The sequence below is a fragment of the Podarcis liolepis genome (assembly GCF_965112155.1).
Source record: "Podarcis liolepis genome assembly, chromosome: 10".
Lineage (NCBI taxonomy): Eukaryota > Metazoa > Chordata > Lepidosauria > Squamata > Lacertidae > Podarcis > Podarcis liolepis.
In genome coordinates, this window is record NC_139562.1 from 39,265,504 (window position 1) to 39,285,793 (window position 20,290).

A 20,290-nucleotide genomic window follows, 5' to 3' on the forward strand; every position below is an offset into this window, starting at 1 on the left:
TCAGAACACAATAGGGATTTACAGTCTAGTGTTGCCTGGTTTCTCAGTTTTTGCCTTGCTAAGTGATAAGACTAGTTCTGCCAGAAGGGGATGGGAGGCCACTAGCCTCTAGGTAGGGATGGATCCTCCACAAATCAACCTCTCCAGACCAATGTATTATTGATATTATTCCTATATGCTGTATACTTCCCTGACATATTTGCATGGAAGTGTGGATTACAGTGGTACCTCGGGTTAAGTACTTAATTTGTTCCGGAGGTCCATTCTTAACCTGAAACTGTTCTTAACCTGAAGCACTACTTCAGGTTAGCTAATGGGGCCTCCAGCTGCTGCCGCGTCACTGGAGCACGATTTCTGTTCTCATCCTGAAGCAAAGTTCTTAACCCGAGGTACTATTTCTGGGTTAGCGGAGTCTGTAACCTGAAGCGTCTGTAACCTGAAGCGTATGTAACCCAAGGTACCACTGTATATACTGCTTGGAATGAAGGACAAGATGGCAACCTCACCATGTCCTAAAACCAACGGAACTAGTAGTTGAATTTTACATGCCAACACCTTCCACCACCCTTGAGCAGCAGTTCAGATCGGAGGCTACAGAGCAGGCTGAGCAGCACACACAGTGTGTTCCAGGGACGCGGACTTATACAAAATATTGGGGGGGGGGGCCGGGAAAGCTCATGAATAATAAATAAGCTCATGAATATGCAAATAAAGTGGTGCTGCCTCCTCGTGAGCGAATAGGGGAGAGCGTGCTGCGCCTATTAATCAGCTCCGGAACAGCTGATATGCGGGAAACGTGGGGCTAGCCGGAGAAGAGAGGGCGAGCCCCCTCCGCTCCGGCCCTAAATAGGGCAAGCCACACACCCCCAGCCAGCCGATTGGTACCCGGTCGTTCTCGCGGGGGCTGAAACCGCCAGGAGGAAGGAAATTCCCCCCGGCAGTGCCTTGGCAGTGGCGGTGGTGTTGCGAAGCAGCGAGGCAGGAGCCCCCGCCCCCGGGGATTCCCTAATCTCGCGGGGGACGGCTGGGGCTCTCCGACTAGGGCGCGCGGCTGGCTGGCTGGCTGGCGAGGGAGCAGGTGGGGAGGAGGCGGGGGACGGCGGCGGCGCTCTGCTGGAAGGGCGCCCGAGATTATTGGGGGGGCTGAGCCCCCCAAAAAATTTTTTTGAGGGGGCTCGAGCCCCCTCAGGCCCCATGGAGTCGGCGCCTATGGTGTGTTCTCCAACAGCTCACCACCGCTACCCCAGTCATCTGCTGCCTCAGTCTCCCCAATGGAAGAGCTGGTCCTGACCTAGCTCAAGGAAAGTTCTCAAAGGTCATAGCTGCACAAGAGCAAATTCATTCATGCATATGCAGCACTTTTCAATCACTCCCTACAAATTTGCTACACTTTCTTGCTACTAATTCCACAGGGCCTCTTCTGTTGAATCAATACTTAATCCCTGCTTTGGTTTGTTGTGTTCATTTCTCCCCATCAAGAAACAGGCATTCGAGAACTGACCAACGATGACCTGCTATTATCAGATCTCTTGTTCCTGAATATTAAGGGATGAAACACATTTCGGTACACACACTCCACTTGGGAGAATCGGGAAACCAAGAAGCGCCAGCAATGGGCCGATGTGCGTAAAAGGGCCTTCCGAGGAAACCCTGAATGTCAACCTTCCGTTTCAATTCCTCGGCGCCTATCCTCTTTGCGCGCAGGGCTGCCTTCACACACAGACGTCTGTCCAGTCTCTCTCTCTCGTCCAAAGCCCGAGAGCCGGTCTGGGCGCACATGCGCACAGCGAGGGAGCCGCGGCCGCCGCATCTCCTCCACGAGCACATGGCCGGTTTGGAAAGGCGGAATGTGCCGCAACGTCCCGCTGGAAGAACTACCTACGAGGGTGGGGTGCGGCGGAGGGAACCGGCGGCCGGGAAGGCGCTGCGCTTTGTTCTGGAACAAAAGCCTCCGGTCTGGGTTGCGCGCTACCGGGGGGTGGGGGTGGGAGGCACCTCCGAGAGGCGGCGGCGGCGGAGAGCCTCCCTCCGGCGGGAGAGAAGGCGCGCGCTCCGCGCAGGCTGTGGGAAGAGCAGGAGGGGGAGGAGATGCCCGCCGCGCTCTGGCGTGCTGCTGCTGCTGCAGACTGCGCTGCGCCAAGGGAGGGGCGGCTCTTCTCGCCCTGCCTTTCCCGCGCCCGCCCCCTCCCCCCCTCCGAGTCTTTAAACGCCCCTGCATAGGAAGAGCCGCGCACATGTCCGCTCTCCCTCGCGCAGAAATATATATTTAAATAGCTCTACACCATACACACACAAGCGCGCGCACGCGCGTCCGACCGCCTGCCGGCTCAGCCAGTCGCTGATTCCTCTCGCCGACCTCCGCCACATTGCAGGGGCTGCCGCTTGTCGAGTCGCCGAAGCAGGCGGGGCACCCCGGGCGCGGAAGGAGGTAAGGCGAGGCGGGGGTGCAGTCAGGGGAGCCCCCGGCCCTGGGTGAGAGGGGCAAAGGGGAGGGGGGCAGAAATGGCTGGGCTGGAGGAGGAGAGCCTCGTGGTCGCCGAGGAAAAGGCGCGCGCATAGCGCCACAGACAGGTTTCTTTGATGGGAAGGAGGAGGGATCTTTGCCATCCGTGGACTCTCGATCGAGGGAGTAGAGATGATAATCTCCCCCCCCCCCAAAAAAAAGAAATCTCGTTGGTTTCTGAAGAATGGGCGTGGTGTATACTGAGCTAGAGAGAGTCCTGGTTTGACTCGGTCGATGGCAGCTTCCCCAATGGGTAGTGGCCGGTGCCACGCGCCATCATATGCAGAAGAAGCCCCCGTGTGTCTGTCTGCAAGGCCGGGCTAAGTAAGGCAAGAGGGATGGCGGGATGGATCCCTAACCAGGCAATAGTCTGGATCCATGGTGGGCACTGCCTGTCGCCCTCGCTTCTTCCAGCACCGTCTCGTACAAGGGAGTCTAGGCATGAGACCCCCCCCCCGTCTCGATCCCTAGTGGCATAGAAAGGCGCAATGATGGCCTCGGCGAAGACGCTATGGGGAAGTAGACGCGCAGGCTACGTAGCTGGACCCTGGGACCATCCCCAGCAGACAGAAAGATGAGCAGCGCATCCTGGGCTCCGGGTACCCAGCATGAACTGAGCATCCTTCTTGGGCGAGGCGTGGCGAGGCAGCGGGCTGGAGGCTGGCCAGAGGAAAAGAGAGGAAAAGAAGAGCCATGTAGGATTTCGAGGTAGCGCTGCTGTCTGCGTTATGCCCCCCCAAGTATATCCATCTGCCCAATACAAATCGAATTCGTTCCGATCCGGCGATCCTGCTATAAGGAAGTAGCAGCATCTCCATATTCTCCCACCCTCTTGGCAGTCTTGCCAAGCGTGGCCCGAAATACTCGTGCTCGTTTATTTTCCTTTTGTGGGAGGAGGGGAAGGTGTGTGTTTGGATCGCCCGTAGAAGGAATTCGGCATTTTACGCAATGACGCGTGGCGGGCATTTTACTTCCTTTCATTGCCACCGGGTGGGAAAGCGGGCCATTTCAAGCCACCCCCCACCGGGCTGAACTTAATGCCTGCTGAACTTGCGCCCCCCCACCCCCAATCCACACCGCCTGTGGATCTGTGATGGTTAAGGAGAGGGGCACCCCGCGCTTCGCTCGCTCGGAGGAACGGACTCGTACGCACAGCTATTTGGGTGTCTCCGGAGCTTATTACGAGGAAACGGGTGTGAATTGGGCAGGCGATCCTTGTCGATCCGAGAGGATGAGGCGCGCCTCTCCAAGGACGCCTGCATCGCTTCCCAGAGCTTTCATTTAATAGCAGGTGGAAAGTGGAATGATAACTAGGCACAAAGGGATGGGGTTTGCTTTGTTTTTGTTTTTTTCTGGAATCGGGAAGAGGAAGAGGAATAAAGACCAACACTTTCCGAGGTGTCTGAAGGGGAAGAGCTCCAGTGGCTGATGCTCTGCTCTCCGTGACATGTAACCGGTGACAATTCGCTACAAGGACACGCTCTGCTTTCCTAGTGCGTCCCTAATCCCAGCCTGCTTGGAGTAATTGTGGGCGGGCGCAAGCCTGGCACGGGGTGACGTCACCATGTTTGGGTGGGTATGTTAATGAGGAGCCCTGCTCGCTGTCTACAGAGCTTGCTTTTTCCTTTTTTGCGGTATTGTGAACCTCACCCCTTTTATAGTTCCCAAATAAAGGGAATATATTTTCTTTCTTTCTGCAATTACCATGTTGCTATAGACCCCGTTTCTTTACAGTGATGCCTTTTGTCTACATAGGGGTATTCCGAAACAGGCTTGTGTTGCTATTGTTTGGCATGACTTGTAAGCCTTCAGAACTACCCAGTATGTATTTGCTATGAGCTGTGCTAGTTAAGACAGTGCCTGTCTAGGAATTTTATATATATAATTTTTATATATTTATTATTGAAGGAAATTTACAATACAAAAACACACACATATGCATTATCTTATCTTAGAATGCAATTATATAAATCAATTTAATATATAATCACACAATATATATTATTTCTCACTTTCTCTTTCTCTCTGTGCATACATATTTGCCACCAATAGGATGAGAAAGACTTGACTCCTAACTGCAGTCCTGTGAATGTTAGAAGTTCCATTGTGCTCAATGAACCTTACTTCCTAGTAAATACATTTACCTGTGAGTCTCATTAAGATCAGCTGGACTTACTGTTGAGTGGAGGTGTGCAGGACTGTGTTGTTTGTTGTTTTTTCATTCGCACAAGGAAAGGGGCAATTTCTGCTCAGCAGCTGCACTATATCACACACCATTCCGAAGGGCTCCCCAGTCTGCAGGAGCAGATTTTCAGGGAACACAGGTTGCTCCAGGGGGATGTGGGCAGTGAGAAAGCCTCATTCTGTGGTGGTGAACTGTGTACCATTCACAGAAGGGAGGCTACAATTGAAGCTGTTATAAACAGACCCACCTCTCACTGATAAGCTGAGAAGATGTAAAATGGTTCAGTTTATTAAAGAGTTTTGATTTTCCTGGGCAACATTAATGCCTTGTTTTTAAGTTATTGCATTCAATGGCAGTCAGTGAGGGACAAATGAGCCATTTTAGATAGTATTTAGCATTGATAAATACTTATCATAGTGGGTATATTTAGATGGGGTTATAAGATGTATATGTTGAAGAAAATTGACTTGAAAATAAGAAGGTAATTGCTATGTCCATCTGAAGACACGGCAGTTAAATTTTGCCTCTCTTGTGATGTGTTTAAAGTAGAAAATTGATGACATAAGTCTAAGATATTTCATCAGATCTTACGCCATGCTGTGACAATGCACTAAGATTTGTTGGGGATTTCCCTTACTCTGTAATGGAAGGAAATTGAAAGAGAAAGATTTTACTTCCTATGAAAAAGCAGATTATTCTGCAAACATAGCATGAAATTGCATCAGCAGTTTGCTTTCATCAGCTTATATACTTGCTTTTGCAGATCTGTTCACTAGAATTATAGCATCAATATTCTTGGGATCAGCAAGAATATATGGTTACTAATTGTTAAGCGTGATCCTGCCAAAATCTGTCACTTTGCTCTTCCCTTGTAATTACAGGTAATTCACATAATAGTTGTTAGGCACTGTTATTATCTGGAATACCGGGAAGTGTTTTTTTTTTGTTTGTTTTTTTTAAATACACACCCACATTCCTTTGAGCCTGAACAGTTGCAAATTCAGGAAGCAATTTCAACTGATTTTAACCTGGGAGACAAAACTGCAAGCTACTGTATGCATGAACTAGTGAGCAACTGATGCAACATCACATCTCCTCTCCACCCCAAAATTATCTGTCTTCTTTTCTTATACAGAATCTAAACTGTTCCTTTCAGATTTCCTTTCCCCCAAACTTTTAAAAGTTAGAAACATACCAAGAAAGATGAATATGGCCTGGTATAAGTAGTGATTTGAATTGGACCCTTCTACAATGCTTTTGAAAATGTTAGTTTCATTAAAATACAGTGGCTCAATAATTCCCTCTCCCCCTGCAAAAAGGAAGAGAAGAACAGAAGCTAACAGGATCTAGGGGAGACTTGACACTTGTGATAGGTCTGTTCTCCACCTATTGGATCACTGAACCACTGCCTCTCTGGCAGAAGCCAAGTCACCTAAGCTGATTCTTCTCTAACTCCATCATCAAATTGATATGATGGAGTATCTCAAATTACTATCATGCGCTTCCAGGCACCTTTCTCAGCAGGCTGAGAACAGGGACAGGGAACCATTTTCAACCTGAGGGCTGTGTACCTATTGGGCAACCTTCAGGGCATGGGTGGGACAAACCATGACAGTGGAAGGTTCAGATGCAGAAAATGGGTGGGGACATCGGTTAAATGTGGGCAGGACCAGAAGCAAAAAGTGGGTGGAGCAACAGATATAACTCTTAACTATGAGTTGTAAGCTACATTCCAGCCATGCAGAAGTCATACATATCTACACACACCACCACCACCACCACCCATCTCTCCACCCATCCAAGCAAGAAGCATTATCCTAGTTCAAGGATGCAGCCCAGCCAGGCCAAAGCTGTTGAGTGTTGACCAGTGCCTTGAAGGGGCGTGACTTGGGAAGAGTTTGGAGGGCCAGAGAGAGAGAGGCATTTGACCTCTGAGCCTTGGACTCCCTTCCTCTTCTCTGGAGTGTAGGCATGAATATCAACATTTTTAAAAGAACTAAAAATGGGCACTTTTAATCAGGCAAATAGGTTTTTTTTAGCCTGTAAAAATACATATTTCACAATAAAGCAATGCTGTGATAATAGTTTTATTCTTATGCTCAAATAATGTCAGTTATGGGTTGTTGTTTTTTAAGTTTAGTTATTACCTGTCTCCTTTATCATTGATTGCCTCTTTCTTTTGTTTCGTTCTCTGATGCTTGGATTCTAATTGTCATGGGAACTGTGTTTTGTCCACATTTTGATTAGGTCTTCTTTGCTTTGTTGGAGGTGTACTTCCCACCCCAATTTTATAATTCCTGAATGCTTTCCCCCATAACAGCAGCTATAGCAACAGTATACTTGGGGGAGAGGCACAACATGCTTCTTAATTTAATATATTTTGCAGCAGTGTCTCTATGCTTCAGTTTTAGAATTTGGCATTTTGTGCACCACTCACATGAACTGCTTTGCTACAGACTTGATATCTTGACTCAGATTTAAAGCTGGCCTCTGACTCCACCCTATGCCTTCCCACCTCTCACATGCAGCAAAAGTGGGCCTGGAATGGCTTGCTTGCACTCTGATTGGCTCTCCCAAGTTCTTCTGTTTTGGCCTTTGAGTTGCCAGTGTATTCCAGGATATGGGGCAAGACCAGCTTGTGGAGGGAGGGGAGTTATGTACATATCAGACCACTCCATAATCTGTAGACTAGGAGGAAAGCGGTATTGGTGCAATATATTAGCATCTCTATAGTAGATGAAAACATGCAGACTCCCTCTTTTCCACCTGACCTCCAAGATAACATCTATAAATAATGTACAGTCATACCTTGGTTTTCAAATGCCTTGTGAGTTGAACGTTTTGGCTCCCAAATGCCACAAACCCGGAAGTGACTGTTCCAGTTTGCGAACTATTTTTGGAAGCTGAACGTCTGATGGTGCTTCCGCGGCTTCTGGTTGGCTGCAGGACCTTCTGCTTTGGTTTTCAAACATTTTGGAATTTGAACGGACTTCCGGAACAGATTGCATTCAACTTCCAAAGTACGGCTGTATCAAAGAAGAAATCTTCAGCAAGGCACCCTTTAGCACCAGGGTACAAAAGCTTGATTGCCTGAGGGAATTGGGGAGCTATTTAGCTGCTGCCATCCCAAACTCTTTTCTGTCCACTTCCTATTCTAAGATAGTTATTCAAGTAGGCAGTTAGCATCGCATCTAGTTCCCATCACATCTAGCGTTCAAGAATCAAGACAGGGCAAAGGAGCAAAGCGGCCCTGCTCAGAACTAGGAAAGATGTGATGGAAACTAGAACAGCAGCTTAATTTCTATCTATCTCCCCAGTTATCATGGCCTTTGGAGGAGACAGAGTTAGAGCTCCCTGAGAAAAGGCACTGGATGGGACCCAAATGATGGGTTCTCAAAGGCACTTTGCTGCTGGGGAATTCAGGATGATGGGTGTGGATGTTGGGATGGAATTTCCTTATTATTTTATATGTGCTTTTAAAAATGCCTTCACAGAATTGGCTGCATTTGCTTTACTCTGCATGGATTGTGGGTATGGAGACCCTTCTTGGCTGCTGTGCTGCTGTCATGCTTTTGAAAGGAGGTGGGGTCAGTTTAGACTGGGCTGAGGCAATAGCTGCTAACGGTGTTGGCAGCAGTTTCGTTGAGCTGTTGTTGGCTGTGGTATCCATGTTCTTCATTGTCCTTCAGGGGAAAAAAAAACTAGTTCAGAAGTCTCCATAGAACCTCAAGCTGCATTCAAAGCTAAATTACAGAAACACAACCCGTGATGCTGAAATCGACATATGTGTGCCTTTTTGCATGCAAATGTTGTGGGCATCTGTCAGAACAGTTACATTCACCCAGCTCCGTGCCAGAGGCAGTTTTGAAACTAGAATGACTACACTTACTGAAATTATTAACTATGTGATAGCTACCTACGTACTCATAGAAGTGTTCACAAAGCATGTAAGAAGGAAACAAAACAGTATGAGACTACTTTTCTCCCTCACCGTTTAAGAAAAGGTTTCTTTCTTCGTTTCTCCTAGAACTGAAACTGACATAGATTAGAAGCTGTGTATGGGATTAGTCACTAGGGGGGCTGGCAACCTTTTTGGGGTCTGTGGTACATTTGCAAACCAGCAAATATTTCATGTGCAGCATGCGCACACCACACACATGCATGTGCAGATACCACCACACTCACTCTCCCCACACACCATAAATTAAGCTTGGAAAATGTGTTTTCACTTTTTTTTAAGCATCATGGGGCTGAACTTTCTGGAGGTGCTGCAGCAGTTAACCTTCTCTTCCCAAGTGTAATCTTCAGGAAGTTTGCCCCACACTGCAACAAATAGGCTCACTGGAAAGCTTTCTGTTGGGATGAATAGAAGGCTTTTCCAAGTCTCATTAAAGCAGGGGAGGGGTGATTTGGTCACAGCTGGGGACATAAGGGCTCCCTGTCCCCTCCCATGCCACAATTGGGTCTGAAGACCTCTTTCAATCCTCATTTCAGCAGGTGGTGGGCTGGGAGCAGGATCCTGCAGGCACTAGGGCAGGCTGATGTGAAAGCTGATGCAAGAGAGTCACCAAGTTTCTTCACAGTTGTGAGGCAGCTATGACAGGTCTCTTAGGAGAGGAATCAGTAGCATGAGCAATGGGGATTATTCTTAGCCAAGGTTGTCTCACTTCCCCTTGCGTTAGACCAAAAGAAAACCCCCCATTTGTCCTGGACCTAACGAATTATGCCCACACATTGAGAGAAACATGGGAAGCACCAGATCCAGCAATTTCATCCAAGTGCTGGATGAAGTGAATGAGTGCTGATGACAGAAGGAACTCTGCTCTTCCAAACTGGAATGATGGGCATGGAATTTGTATGCTTGCTGTCTCATTCCCAAGGAAAACACTTGTAAGTGGAGATCCTGCAGCCTCTTAAGAAACCAGCTTGACTTGCTTCCTGTCTTGACAGTTTCATGGGTCTGAGTGGCCTAACCTGGTTCTGACAAGGGTCCATGATCTATGATGGAATAACCCTGGTGGTTTCAGCACCACAGAGAGCTCTGAGTGAGCAACTTGCTCTGGCAATGGCTGGAGCCAGAGTGAGGTCTTGAGCCTGTTTCCCAGTTTATTGCCCAAAGGTTTGCTGTCCTTGCAGAAACACTGGAGCTTCTTAAAGGGTCAAATGTTTGACCTGGAGAAGTATGCCGCTTTTGTGCTCTGTGGCCTGCTACCTGCACCACTACCTGCACAACTGTCAAGTGCAGGCATTTGGTTTCTCAGGCTAAGAGAAGGATGTTTGGTGACTTCGATTCAGTGGGCTCTGCTTCAGTAGGCTGAGGTTCAATGTCAGGAGCTTGGGCTAGCTCTTCAGCCAGTGGGACTGCAGCCATAGACTTGGCTGGCTCTTTCTCCTCTGAGTCTAAGGACAAAACCATTATACCTAAAGGCTTGACAGGGTTGATGGAGACCATTGTTGCTCAAGCTGCAAATGCAATGGCTGGTATTCCTCAAAACATACCAAACCCCTGTTTGCTTTTGAGAGGTCTGAGACTGGGGCCAGGATCTGGCTGAGTAGGATCCCTCACATAAGCCTCCAGTGATGCAATTCTGTTATATATGGAAACATCAAAATTCTGTGTGGAGCAGAAATGAACAGCTGCAGTTTAAAAAAAATAATTAGTGTGCACACACACTATGGTTTTCGTTTTCTGATTAAAAGTTTTGATACTTTGATTTGTTTTTGCCACAAAAGTATTGGGATAAAATTACTATTAGTAGGAGCAGGTTTCTTTTCTTTTCTTTTCTTTTCTTTTCTTTTCTTTTCAGGCAAATGCACTGGCAGTTATGTAGCTCCCTGGAGGTCTTTCATGTGACTAAACTATTTATGGTTATTAATGTAGAGTGTTTTGACTTTGCCTACTGCATTTTCCATTTTAATCTCTTTTAAAGTACGAGAACATAAACTGTTCCTTTAAAAGAGTAGAACAGTTGATTCTGTACATTTTTTTAAAAAAAAACTTGAGTATTAATGTGTATGAAAGTTACTAGGAAATTGGCTACATGTGAGACTATTAAAATGACTGTCAACTGAAGCACATCAGCCTTCCATTGATGATAGCAGGCTATTTTTTTAAAAAGGGGGTCTATTTAATATATTTTGATCTTTCCTCCCACCTAACAAAATCTGTTATACTTTATTAAAAATTTCATATGATCTTTGCAAGGTCTTGACACACTTGTAAGGTGATTGTGGGGGAAGAAGAAATCCTTCTGAATTATCATGGCAGTAAAGTAGGAAACTCGATTCAAAACCATTTCACAATCATCAATACTTTTTAATATCTGGTTCAGTTACTAACTTTTAAAAGCGTCTGAGAACACATGAAACAATAAATGAGATGGTTCAGACATGTTTCATGAAGATGAACGTCATGATGTGTCCAGGTTCTTGATAGAAATATTTTCAGAAAATTCCCATTTCTTAAAAATGCATTACTTAATAAAAATTATATTTACAAATGAGTAAAACAAACAGGGTTTTCAAATAATTCCATTCACATTCACACGAGGCAGGTAATTTAAACAAGCAGGCCAATTAAATTAAAACAAAATAACATATTCAGACATGCTAAACCACATTTAAACTAATTCAGGACGTTTCCAAAGTTTTCCAGAAAATTCACGTTGGAAGGGTTGATGGTTTAGTTTAATTGTATTTATGATAACAGTTTTGATGCACTAATATAAAGGCGTTAATTTTGCTTCAAAATAGAAGCATGTCAGAGTGAGGTTATATAAGAAATAGACTTTTATCTGGATCTGGATCATTTGCCATCTTTCATTAGTGAAAGTTCACATCACATGCAGCTTGAGTCTTCATCTGTTTCTAGCAGGTTGGGGGACAATATGTTTTGGAGCGTAGCCTTGGAGACAGTATGATACGACTACATCAGGTTTCCATAGCAGATTTTAGATAGTAGTGTAAGTGGAAATTTTAATACAATGAAGAAAAGGTCTACAACATTCTGTGCTTCAGAAAAAGAATATTCTAGAGCAGTCGCACTCCAGAACTGCATTAAAGTTTGTTTGAGGTATCTGCATACAAACATAATTCAGAAGACAAACTGAAAGTTTGGAGCTGACATAAGTGGACTATGTATTATTCCTTAATAGTGTGAACATATCCAGAAGAAATACTCATTGCCTAGGTAATCATTTCTCCTAAACCCTCTAGTGCTGGTAGAACACAGTTCTACATTGGTGGAAATACTGACAGCCAGTGAAGTGTAGTGGCTAAAGTGTTGGCCAAGGACCAGGGAGACTGAGATTCAAACCTTCACTCAACCACAAAGGGTGACCTTGGGCCAGTCATTGGTAGGAGGTTATCTCCTGCATAGCCTCTATGCTGGAGGAACAACATTGGTATTGGCGGGGGGGGGGGAGGACTTGGCAGATTCCTGTATTTCTGCAGGACATTATTTCAACCACCAATTATGGCTAAATATTTCACTCCCTATGGAGTTAATGGATAGCCCAAGATGACAGTCACAACAGAAGATAAGATTCTGACTAACACTGCAGCCAGTTCCTGTTCACCCCTAGGACAATATAAGACCCCCCCCCCCCCCAGAAAACAAAGATCTCATATACAGTGGTACCTCGGGTTAAGAACTTAATTCGTTCTGGAGGTCTGTTCTTAACCTGAAACTGTTCTTAACCTGAAACACCACTTTAGCTAATGGGGTCTCCTGCTGCCACTGCGCTGCTGCTGCACGATTTCTGTTCTCATCCTCAAGCAAAGTTCTTAACCCGAGGTAATATTTCTGGGTTAGCGGAGTCTGTAACCTGAAGCGTATGTAACCCGAGGTACCACTGTAACAGGCTGTGAGTGTTCCACTCTTCTTCTGATTGTTAGCAGGTAGGGAATATCTGTACTGCAGAACTCAGCTCAGCTGCCTCTGTGATGTGGCACACCCACAGAGAAGATGTCAGATTGTGGGTTCACCACCACAGAGTGCAAAATGCTGTTGGCTAGACTGTTGAAGCAGACAAATGCATGGCTTGTAACTTCTCAAAGTCATACATTCAGTCTCATGGGCTCAAGCCTGTGGAATTCATTCCCAGCTGAGGTTAGTCATATACCTTCCTGCTAAATTTCAGGTGCATGACCAAGACTCTCTTGCTCCAGCAGGCATATACAAGTATTTTTTAGTCTTATAATAAATAGTTATTATTTTATTGTCCCATTTCCTGTGGATCATTTTTATGTACATTGCTTAGAAATGCAAATGATCAAGCAGGATACACATGTCTTAAATAAATAAACAAACAACCATGTTGTAATAAGTAGCATATTTTATTGAAGCAGGAAAAGCTACCCAAGAATGTCTGCTCCATTAAAATATAGAGCTAGATCTCGGAATAGGGATATTCAAGTGGGAGGGGGCCTGATTCTCACTGCCCAGTGTCATTGGGGTAGAAAGGAGGTTTAGCTTCCATGCCTTTACTTTCTTCCATAGCTGAATGATTGCCATTTCCTTTTACAGGGAAAAAGTAAAGAGCTCCAACTGGAGATACTGCAGTGATAAAAACAAACAAATAAGCCCACCCATGGGCAGAACACACTTTAAAAAAACATATCACCAGTATCAAATAGCAGGTTTCTATAGAAACACAGAACACTGCCTTATTCTGAGTCAAACCACTGGCCTATCTAGTTTAGTATTGTTTACACTGACTGGCAGCAGCTCTCCAAAGTTTCCCCCCAAGTCCTACATGGAGATGATGTGAACTGAACCTGGGACCTGTTGCAATCAAAGCAGGTGCTTTACCAGTGATCTACAGCTTCTCCCCTAAATTATTAGCATACCAATTGACATTAAATAATTTATATTAAAATGGTACTTTCTGTGCTTTTATTTATTTATTTATTTATTTATTTATTTTCATGATTCTTTTACACTTGTGTTGTTATTTAATTACTCCTTGTGCAATGTGTGTTTTTACAATCCTGAGTCATTGGAAAAGGTAGTGTTCGGTTTTCACTTTCTTTTGAAAAGATGGGTAAATTGACCAAGAAAACTATATTACTGTTCCTATAGCAAGGCATGCTAATTCTGTTTTGGCAGCAGGGAGCAAATCAGCTCTGCTCCAAATGTGGGCAGCTGGGATTAGCATGCCTTTGACTTGCCTGTGTGAGAGAGAAAAAGTTGATCCCCTGTATAAGCTATCTATTAATATTTATTTAAATAAGCTACTTCTGTTTCCTTGCCATATATTAAATTGCAAAATATCTGTGCTCCTCTAATATTTCATCATGCACATGGCATGCCTTTACCTCCCATCTCAGAACAGACATTTTAAAAAGAAAAGGTATGCATATTCAGCTTGGGGAGGGGGAGGAAGGGAAAGGAGATTGTTAGCAGCTTTGAGACTCCTTAGGGTAGTGATAAAGCGGGATATCAAATCCCAGACTCCTCTTCTTCTCCTCTCTTGGCAAAACTGCTCTATAGAAGTTGGCTGGTAAATAGCTCTACTTTCTATTATTTTTCCATTATTAGGCTTTATTGCCAGCTTTTAGTAGGTTCATCCAAGTTATCTTGAGGCCACATTGATCTAAATGTACCAGGATCTAGCATTTATCTGTTTCTGAAATGAGATATTGTTTTCATCCTTGTTTTTTATGATCTCCCGTGTTATGAAAATGCCTGATTGGTTTGGTACATTTGGTACACTTCCCATTTATATTAATCAGGCAGGTTTTTTCATTCTCCCTTGGATGATGTAATTCAGACTAAAAACTACTTTATCTACTATAGAGATTTATTACTTGAAATAGTCAAATAATGGAATCAGGATTTTCATTTTACAGGGGCAGGTGCTGGTGAAATGTTGTTGCTAACCACTTCTGAAACTTGCCAGACTTTTCAGTTATTATTAAGGTCAGGAAGCCAGAAGATAAATGGAATGACCTTGGAACAGCCTAATTTGCTTTTTCCTGTCATTATAGTAGAAATGATGAAGAAGCCTGAAAACATTCAGCTCCTCAGAAATCCAAAGAGCTAAAATTTCAAAGCCAAGATTGGGTGAATCTTATAGTTCAAAACACTTGCAAAACCATTCCTGTAGATCACAGCATATGAAATAACTTCCATAGTTTCAAGACTGTATCTTGAAGGGCATGACACCTGCTTAGTAAAACTGCAAAGTTACCCTGGGAAATTTGACTACCCATATGCATTATCTTGTTCTTAATGCAAGGCAGACCTGCGTTAAGAATTTAAATGAGGCAGAGTCAAGAATCTTAGGACCAATTCACATGATCAAACTGATAATAGAATCATAGAATTGCAGAGTTGGCAGGGACGATGTGGGTTATCTAGTACAACTCCCTGCACTGCAGGTATCTTTTGCCAAAGATGGGGCTTGAACACATGAGCCTGAGATTAACAGTCTCATGCTCTAGTGACTGAGCTGTTATAATGTTGTCAAGCGTGTAAGTTGGATTCATCTGAACGGATTCAGGTAGCTTTCTTCCTCGGTCCCTTTGCAAGCTGACCCACATTCTCTACAATACACTCTGTGAACTACTTCAAATCTACTCAAAGTGGGTTAAACTACGTCATTATTCATTTGGACTGTATTGATTTCTTTGTAGCACATGGTGAAGCAGTTATTTGAGTATACCTCTTCTTGCCAAACACAGACCTCTGAATCTACTCAGGCCACTGGTGAAAGAAGGGGGGTGCGGCCTGCCTGGGGGTTATCCATGAGGGGGGTGACATCGCCGCCCTGACTCCCAGAATGCTTGCCACGGGCAGCGCCCCCTGGAATGCTTGCCACCAGTGGCTCCCCCCTGTGATGCTCTCCATGGGTGGCTTCCCCCTGGGACGCTCGCTGCGGGCATCACCCCTGGGACATTTGCTCTGCCCCCATGGGCAGCTAGCCCCACCCCTAGGTGCACAGCATGTGCGCTGCTCTGGGTGCCGGAGCAGCTAGCTCCGCCTCTGACTCAGACAACATATAAACATTGCCAATTTGGTTTTTTTTGCAAAGTACCATTTCTGAACAGTGAAAGATAATAATAAAAAACAAGTCAGATTTTAAAGCATACATCTACTCATAAAGGATGGGATGCGGGTGGCGCTGTGGGTTAAGCCACAGAGCCTAGGACTTGCCAATCAGAAGGTCGCAGTTCGAATCCCTGTGACGGGGTGACCTCCGATTGTTCGGTCCCAGCTCCTGCCCATCTAGCAGTTCGAAAGCACGTCAAAGTGCAAGTAGATAAGTAGGTAAAGGTAAAGGGTGTTTCCGTGTGCTGCTCTGGTTTGCCAGAAGTGGCTTAGTCATGCTGGCCACATGACCTGGAAGCTGTTCGCCAGCTCCCTTGGCCAGTAAAGTGAGATGAGCGCTGCAACCCCAGAGTCGTCGGAGACTGGACCTAATGGTCAGGGGTCCCTTTACCTTTACCTTTACTTATAAAGGATGATAAAGCTATAACCAGTCAATTCTACCATGGGTTTTGAATGGCTGCAGGAATATACTTGCAGTAAAGATGCAGCTTCTCACGACATGACATATAATAAATAATTTTGCTAAAGCACATTACATATACGACCTCCTATTTAAAAAACCGGGCATTCGCACAATTGACATCAAATATTCACACATTTCCCATTCTGTTACAGAAATGTAAATCTTACATTGTCTTGTGATGAAAAATTATTCATGTACACGTTAATAATATTCACACATGGTACAAATGCCAGGAGAGATACATGAAAGGTATACCAAATATGGTCTTACTTGTGACACATTTCAATTAACATTCACATAGGAATCACCATATGGCTTTCTAGAAGTTGAAAGCAATATGTTTCAACTTTAAATGACATTTCCACGGTTAAGAATGCTCCATTAAGATGCATTTATCCGAATGTGAATGGTCCTACCACAAGCCCCCTCACATGCAAGAGCTCTTCTTGCACACATCTGTAGGACAATTATGTGATCACACAATCTAGTTGGGTCATTTGTTTCTCAAATTTATCACAGAATGTTTTATTTTTTTAAATATATTTTTATAATTTTTTGTGATGAGTAGCAATAGAATATATATATATAGAGAGAGAAAGAGAGTCAATGTTTTCAATCGTAGAACCATTCAAACAAATCAGTCATTCAGAGTGAGACATTACTGTAGTAGGAAATATGGAGTTGAGGGGAAGAAAGAGGGAAGGAACTGGGGAACAATGAAATTTCATTCTTTTACATGTTTTCTTTTGCAGTCTTGTGAGATTTTCATGGATAATGCAGCCAAGAAATATTAGAAATTGATATATTAGCCATCATTTGGGTAAAGAAAAGGACTAAAAAGAGAACTATCATTTTTTTAACAGAATGAGATAAGTACCCTTTTCTACTGTCATCTGATTACTTGTTTTTTTACAGGTATTTATGTTAACAACAAGCAATTACAAACATCTTGATTACATTGCACAAGGGACATTGTTGACACTTCCTTCACTCAACCAGTTCAAGCAAACATTCAGATATTTTTGACTTGGCAGAACAGAGATAGTAACTGAGGCTGGATAGCCTGTCTGAAGAGAACGTGATCTGACATTATTCCTTATTGCAAATGCCTAAGAACAGCAAAGTGGTTAAACGAGAAATAGATGATGATGTCATCGAGTCAGTTAAGGATCTCCTATCTAACGAAGACTCTGTGGAAGATGCTTTCAAGAAAAGCGAGCTGTCGGTTAATGACTCGGACGACAAAGATGTAGATGTGGAAGAGGGATCTGACGTGGAAGATGAGAGACCAGCTTGGAACAGCAAACTTCAGTATATTCTGGCACAAGTTGGATTTTCTGTAGGTTTGGGGAATGTGTGGCGATTCCCTTATCTGTGCCAAAAAAATGGCGGAGGTAAGGCTCTATATTTACTCTTTGGCTTTGGTTATGTAAAGATTGTGACTGTTGGTCCCTGTAGTCTGTGAATCCCATTTTTACTCTTATAGTAATCAATGCTGTCTCCCAGACACAAACCAGATGTAACATCAGCAGAACACTCCTTCTGGACATTTATGGTGGGGGTAAAGTTACTACCACCACTGTTGCCCTACAGGTTTGCTGTGGGCAGGGCAGGAATGGGGGAGCTTATTCCTTTCCATTGGCTATAATTGGAGGGAATTAACAATGGCAGCCCTAGATAGAGGGTTGGGCTATTTCTGTGGGCCAAGGGACTTACCCATTGGCATACATACTTTTTTTTTTTGCTGGTGGGGAACCACTAATTTCACTTCCTATGGCTCCTCAATAGGTTTTCTAGTGGAACTTGGATTGTATGCTAACCTCATATTTGAAGTTTTTTTTAAAAAAAAATCTGCACTCTAAATATTTGCATTTAGGGCACACTTTTAAAAAAAAGGCAAATAGCAGCAATGGGGGCTGATAAGTATCAGGATCATAGCAGGTATCATGTAAGTATCAGGATCTCTTTCTAGACACTGGATTCATCTCTTTCAAGGAAAAATCTTTTCTGTTCTTGTTTAAATCATTCCTAAAAGTAATAATTCATTTGATAAGTTTTTTCTAGACAACAGATTGGCACTATTAACATGCTTTTTGCTTCAATTAAGTAAATTAATCAATTCATCAGCTGAAGGCAAAAGATTGATCACAGGTTGAGCCTTCCAAGTTTCTTGAATTAAGTGATTTTATACTGGAGCACACAAATCTATCATTCTGGATTATGACAGTGGTGCCTCGCAAGACGAAATTAATCCGTTCCGCGAGTCTCTTCGTCTAGCGGGTTTTCCGTCTTGCGAGGCATTCGTCTTGCGGGGCACCACTGCAGATTAAAAGGTGTCCCCGTTGCCATGTGGGATCTGAAGTAAAAGAGTTAACAGCAACTGCTACAAGTCCATAGCACAAGTAAAGAACGGACATAAAGTTACTTAATGAACAAATTCAACACCAATCAGAATTACATTAATTCAGAAACAAACTGCATTGCAGGATTTTAGCCTTAATTTTAGTGCTACTGCCATGGATATGCTACAATTGATTCTAAACCTGCACACTGTCCACAACAGTTTGTGGCCACCAAAGAACAAATTGGGGTTGTCCCCAGCCATGAATTAGCTCCCAGAATTGTAGGGTGGGGAGAGAAAGTTTAAAAAACACATGTTAGGATATGCCGCTAAAATTATTTCAATAATTGATTCCCGCCCCCCGCCCCCAAGTGCATTTCCAAAGCTTTACAATTGATTTGGCATTTCTTTTCTTTGCCAGTATATGAACTTCAGTTTGTCCTGCAAATTACTGGCAATTATTCTTCCTGTAGCTGCAAAACAGGCCTCCTAAACTTCCTGTTGCTGTTCAGAGTTATTGGATTTCTCATAATTACTGGCTTGCCCTGCCATTTCTTCAAATGGGGACATTTGCAGATCATGTTGCTTGGTTTGCAATGTCAATATGTGGGGGAAAAAATGTGCCTGGATATCGGCGCAATGCATGCAGGCATGTAGAAAGAAAGCACATTTATTTTTACATTTCAAATACTGGAATATAGCAACTAAATATCTAATCCAGGGAAGTATTGTGTCAATTCCAGCTTCAGAGTAGACCCATTGAAATTAATCAACATGACTAACTTAGGTCCATTAATTTTAGTGAGTAGGGCTAGGATTGGGTACAACCAACCATGTTATTATTAGAGAGTTGATCCTAGAACATTTTGATCATTCTCACTTCGTGTTTGAAGCAGTCCATTTTCAGCAGCAGAAGAAAGGACAAGCTCCCTTGAATTTGGCCTTGCTTACGCCAGCAAACACTTCTGTTACTCTGGCACATGCTGCAGTTCAGCAGCACAGGAATTGTAATGAAACAGCACAGGAATTGCGAGCAAATGCACCACAAGGTTACTTACTCACAAGAAGATCCAGGAAAGGCCATGCTGCTCGTTGAGTTAACAAACTGCAATGATTCCTCAATATAAGACTGATATGGGAGTCTGAAAATTGAAAGCAAAAGCTTCAAATTAGCGTCTTTTACCCCATGGTGGTAGGGAAGGGCTCCAGACTACTACAATCAGCCTTCCACTGAGGAAGCATCACGGCCTTTTATGTAATGCAACATGAAGGCCTTTACTGCCAAGTGATTTCCCCTACATTATCTCAGCAAGCAGGTTGGCACCATTATTTCCATACGATGCAGTTGTCAAAGGGTGAGTGCATGTGCATGCACAAGATAGTCACTCGTCAAAACATCCACAGCTAAGCTTGTCTCCCCAGCGGTGATTGCTTTGCATGGTTAGCAATGAACAGCTGCTAAAACTACATAAAAAGCAAGATCCATTGAAACAACAACATATAAATAGCAGTGTCTGAAAACAACAGCTGAAATAGATAACTGTCGGCTACCTACCAAAGGAAGCAGTGATGGTGCCTGGTGCATTTCCATTTGGCAGGGCATCCCATAAAATCAACACCGTGTCAGAAATAGCTGTGTACCCTGTACTCAACATATTTGGGATCAACCTTCCGTAATTTAGTGCCCTGCAGATGTTGGAATCCCAACTTCCATCAGATGCAGCCACCATGGCCATTGGTCAGGG

The 20,290-nt window shown here is 44.1% G+C and overlaps 1 protein-coding gene across 2 annotated transcripts in view; it reads left to right on the top strand.

Annotated features, from left to right (window-relative positions):
* The first annotated feature begins 2,132 nt into the window (after nt 1-2,132).
* Nucleotides 2,133-20,290, top strand: part of SLC6A15 (solute carrier family 6 member 15) — a 39,130-nt gene continuing 20,972 nt past the window's right edge. Inside the window, exons 1-2 of one of the 2 annotated variants that reach the window (XM_083464254.1) lie at nt 2,133-2,428; nt 17,120-17,598. In XM_083464254.1, coding sequence (XP_083320380.1) covers nt 17,310-17,598 — 289 coding nt within the window. In that variant the 5' untranslated portion in view covers nt 2,133-2,428; nt 17,120-17,309. Of the gene's footprint in view, nt 2,429-3,826; nt 4,076-17,119; nt 17,599-20,290 lie in introns of those variants that run through there. The other variant, XM_083464255.1, reaches the window with a different exon arrangement.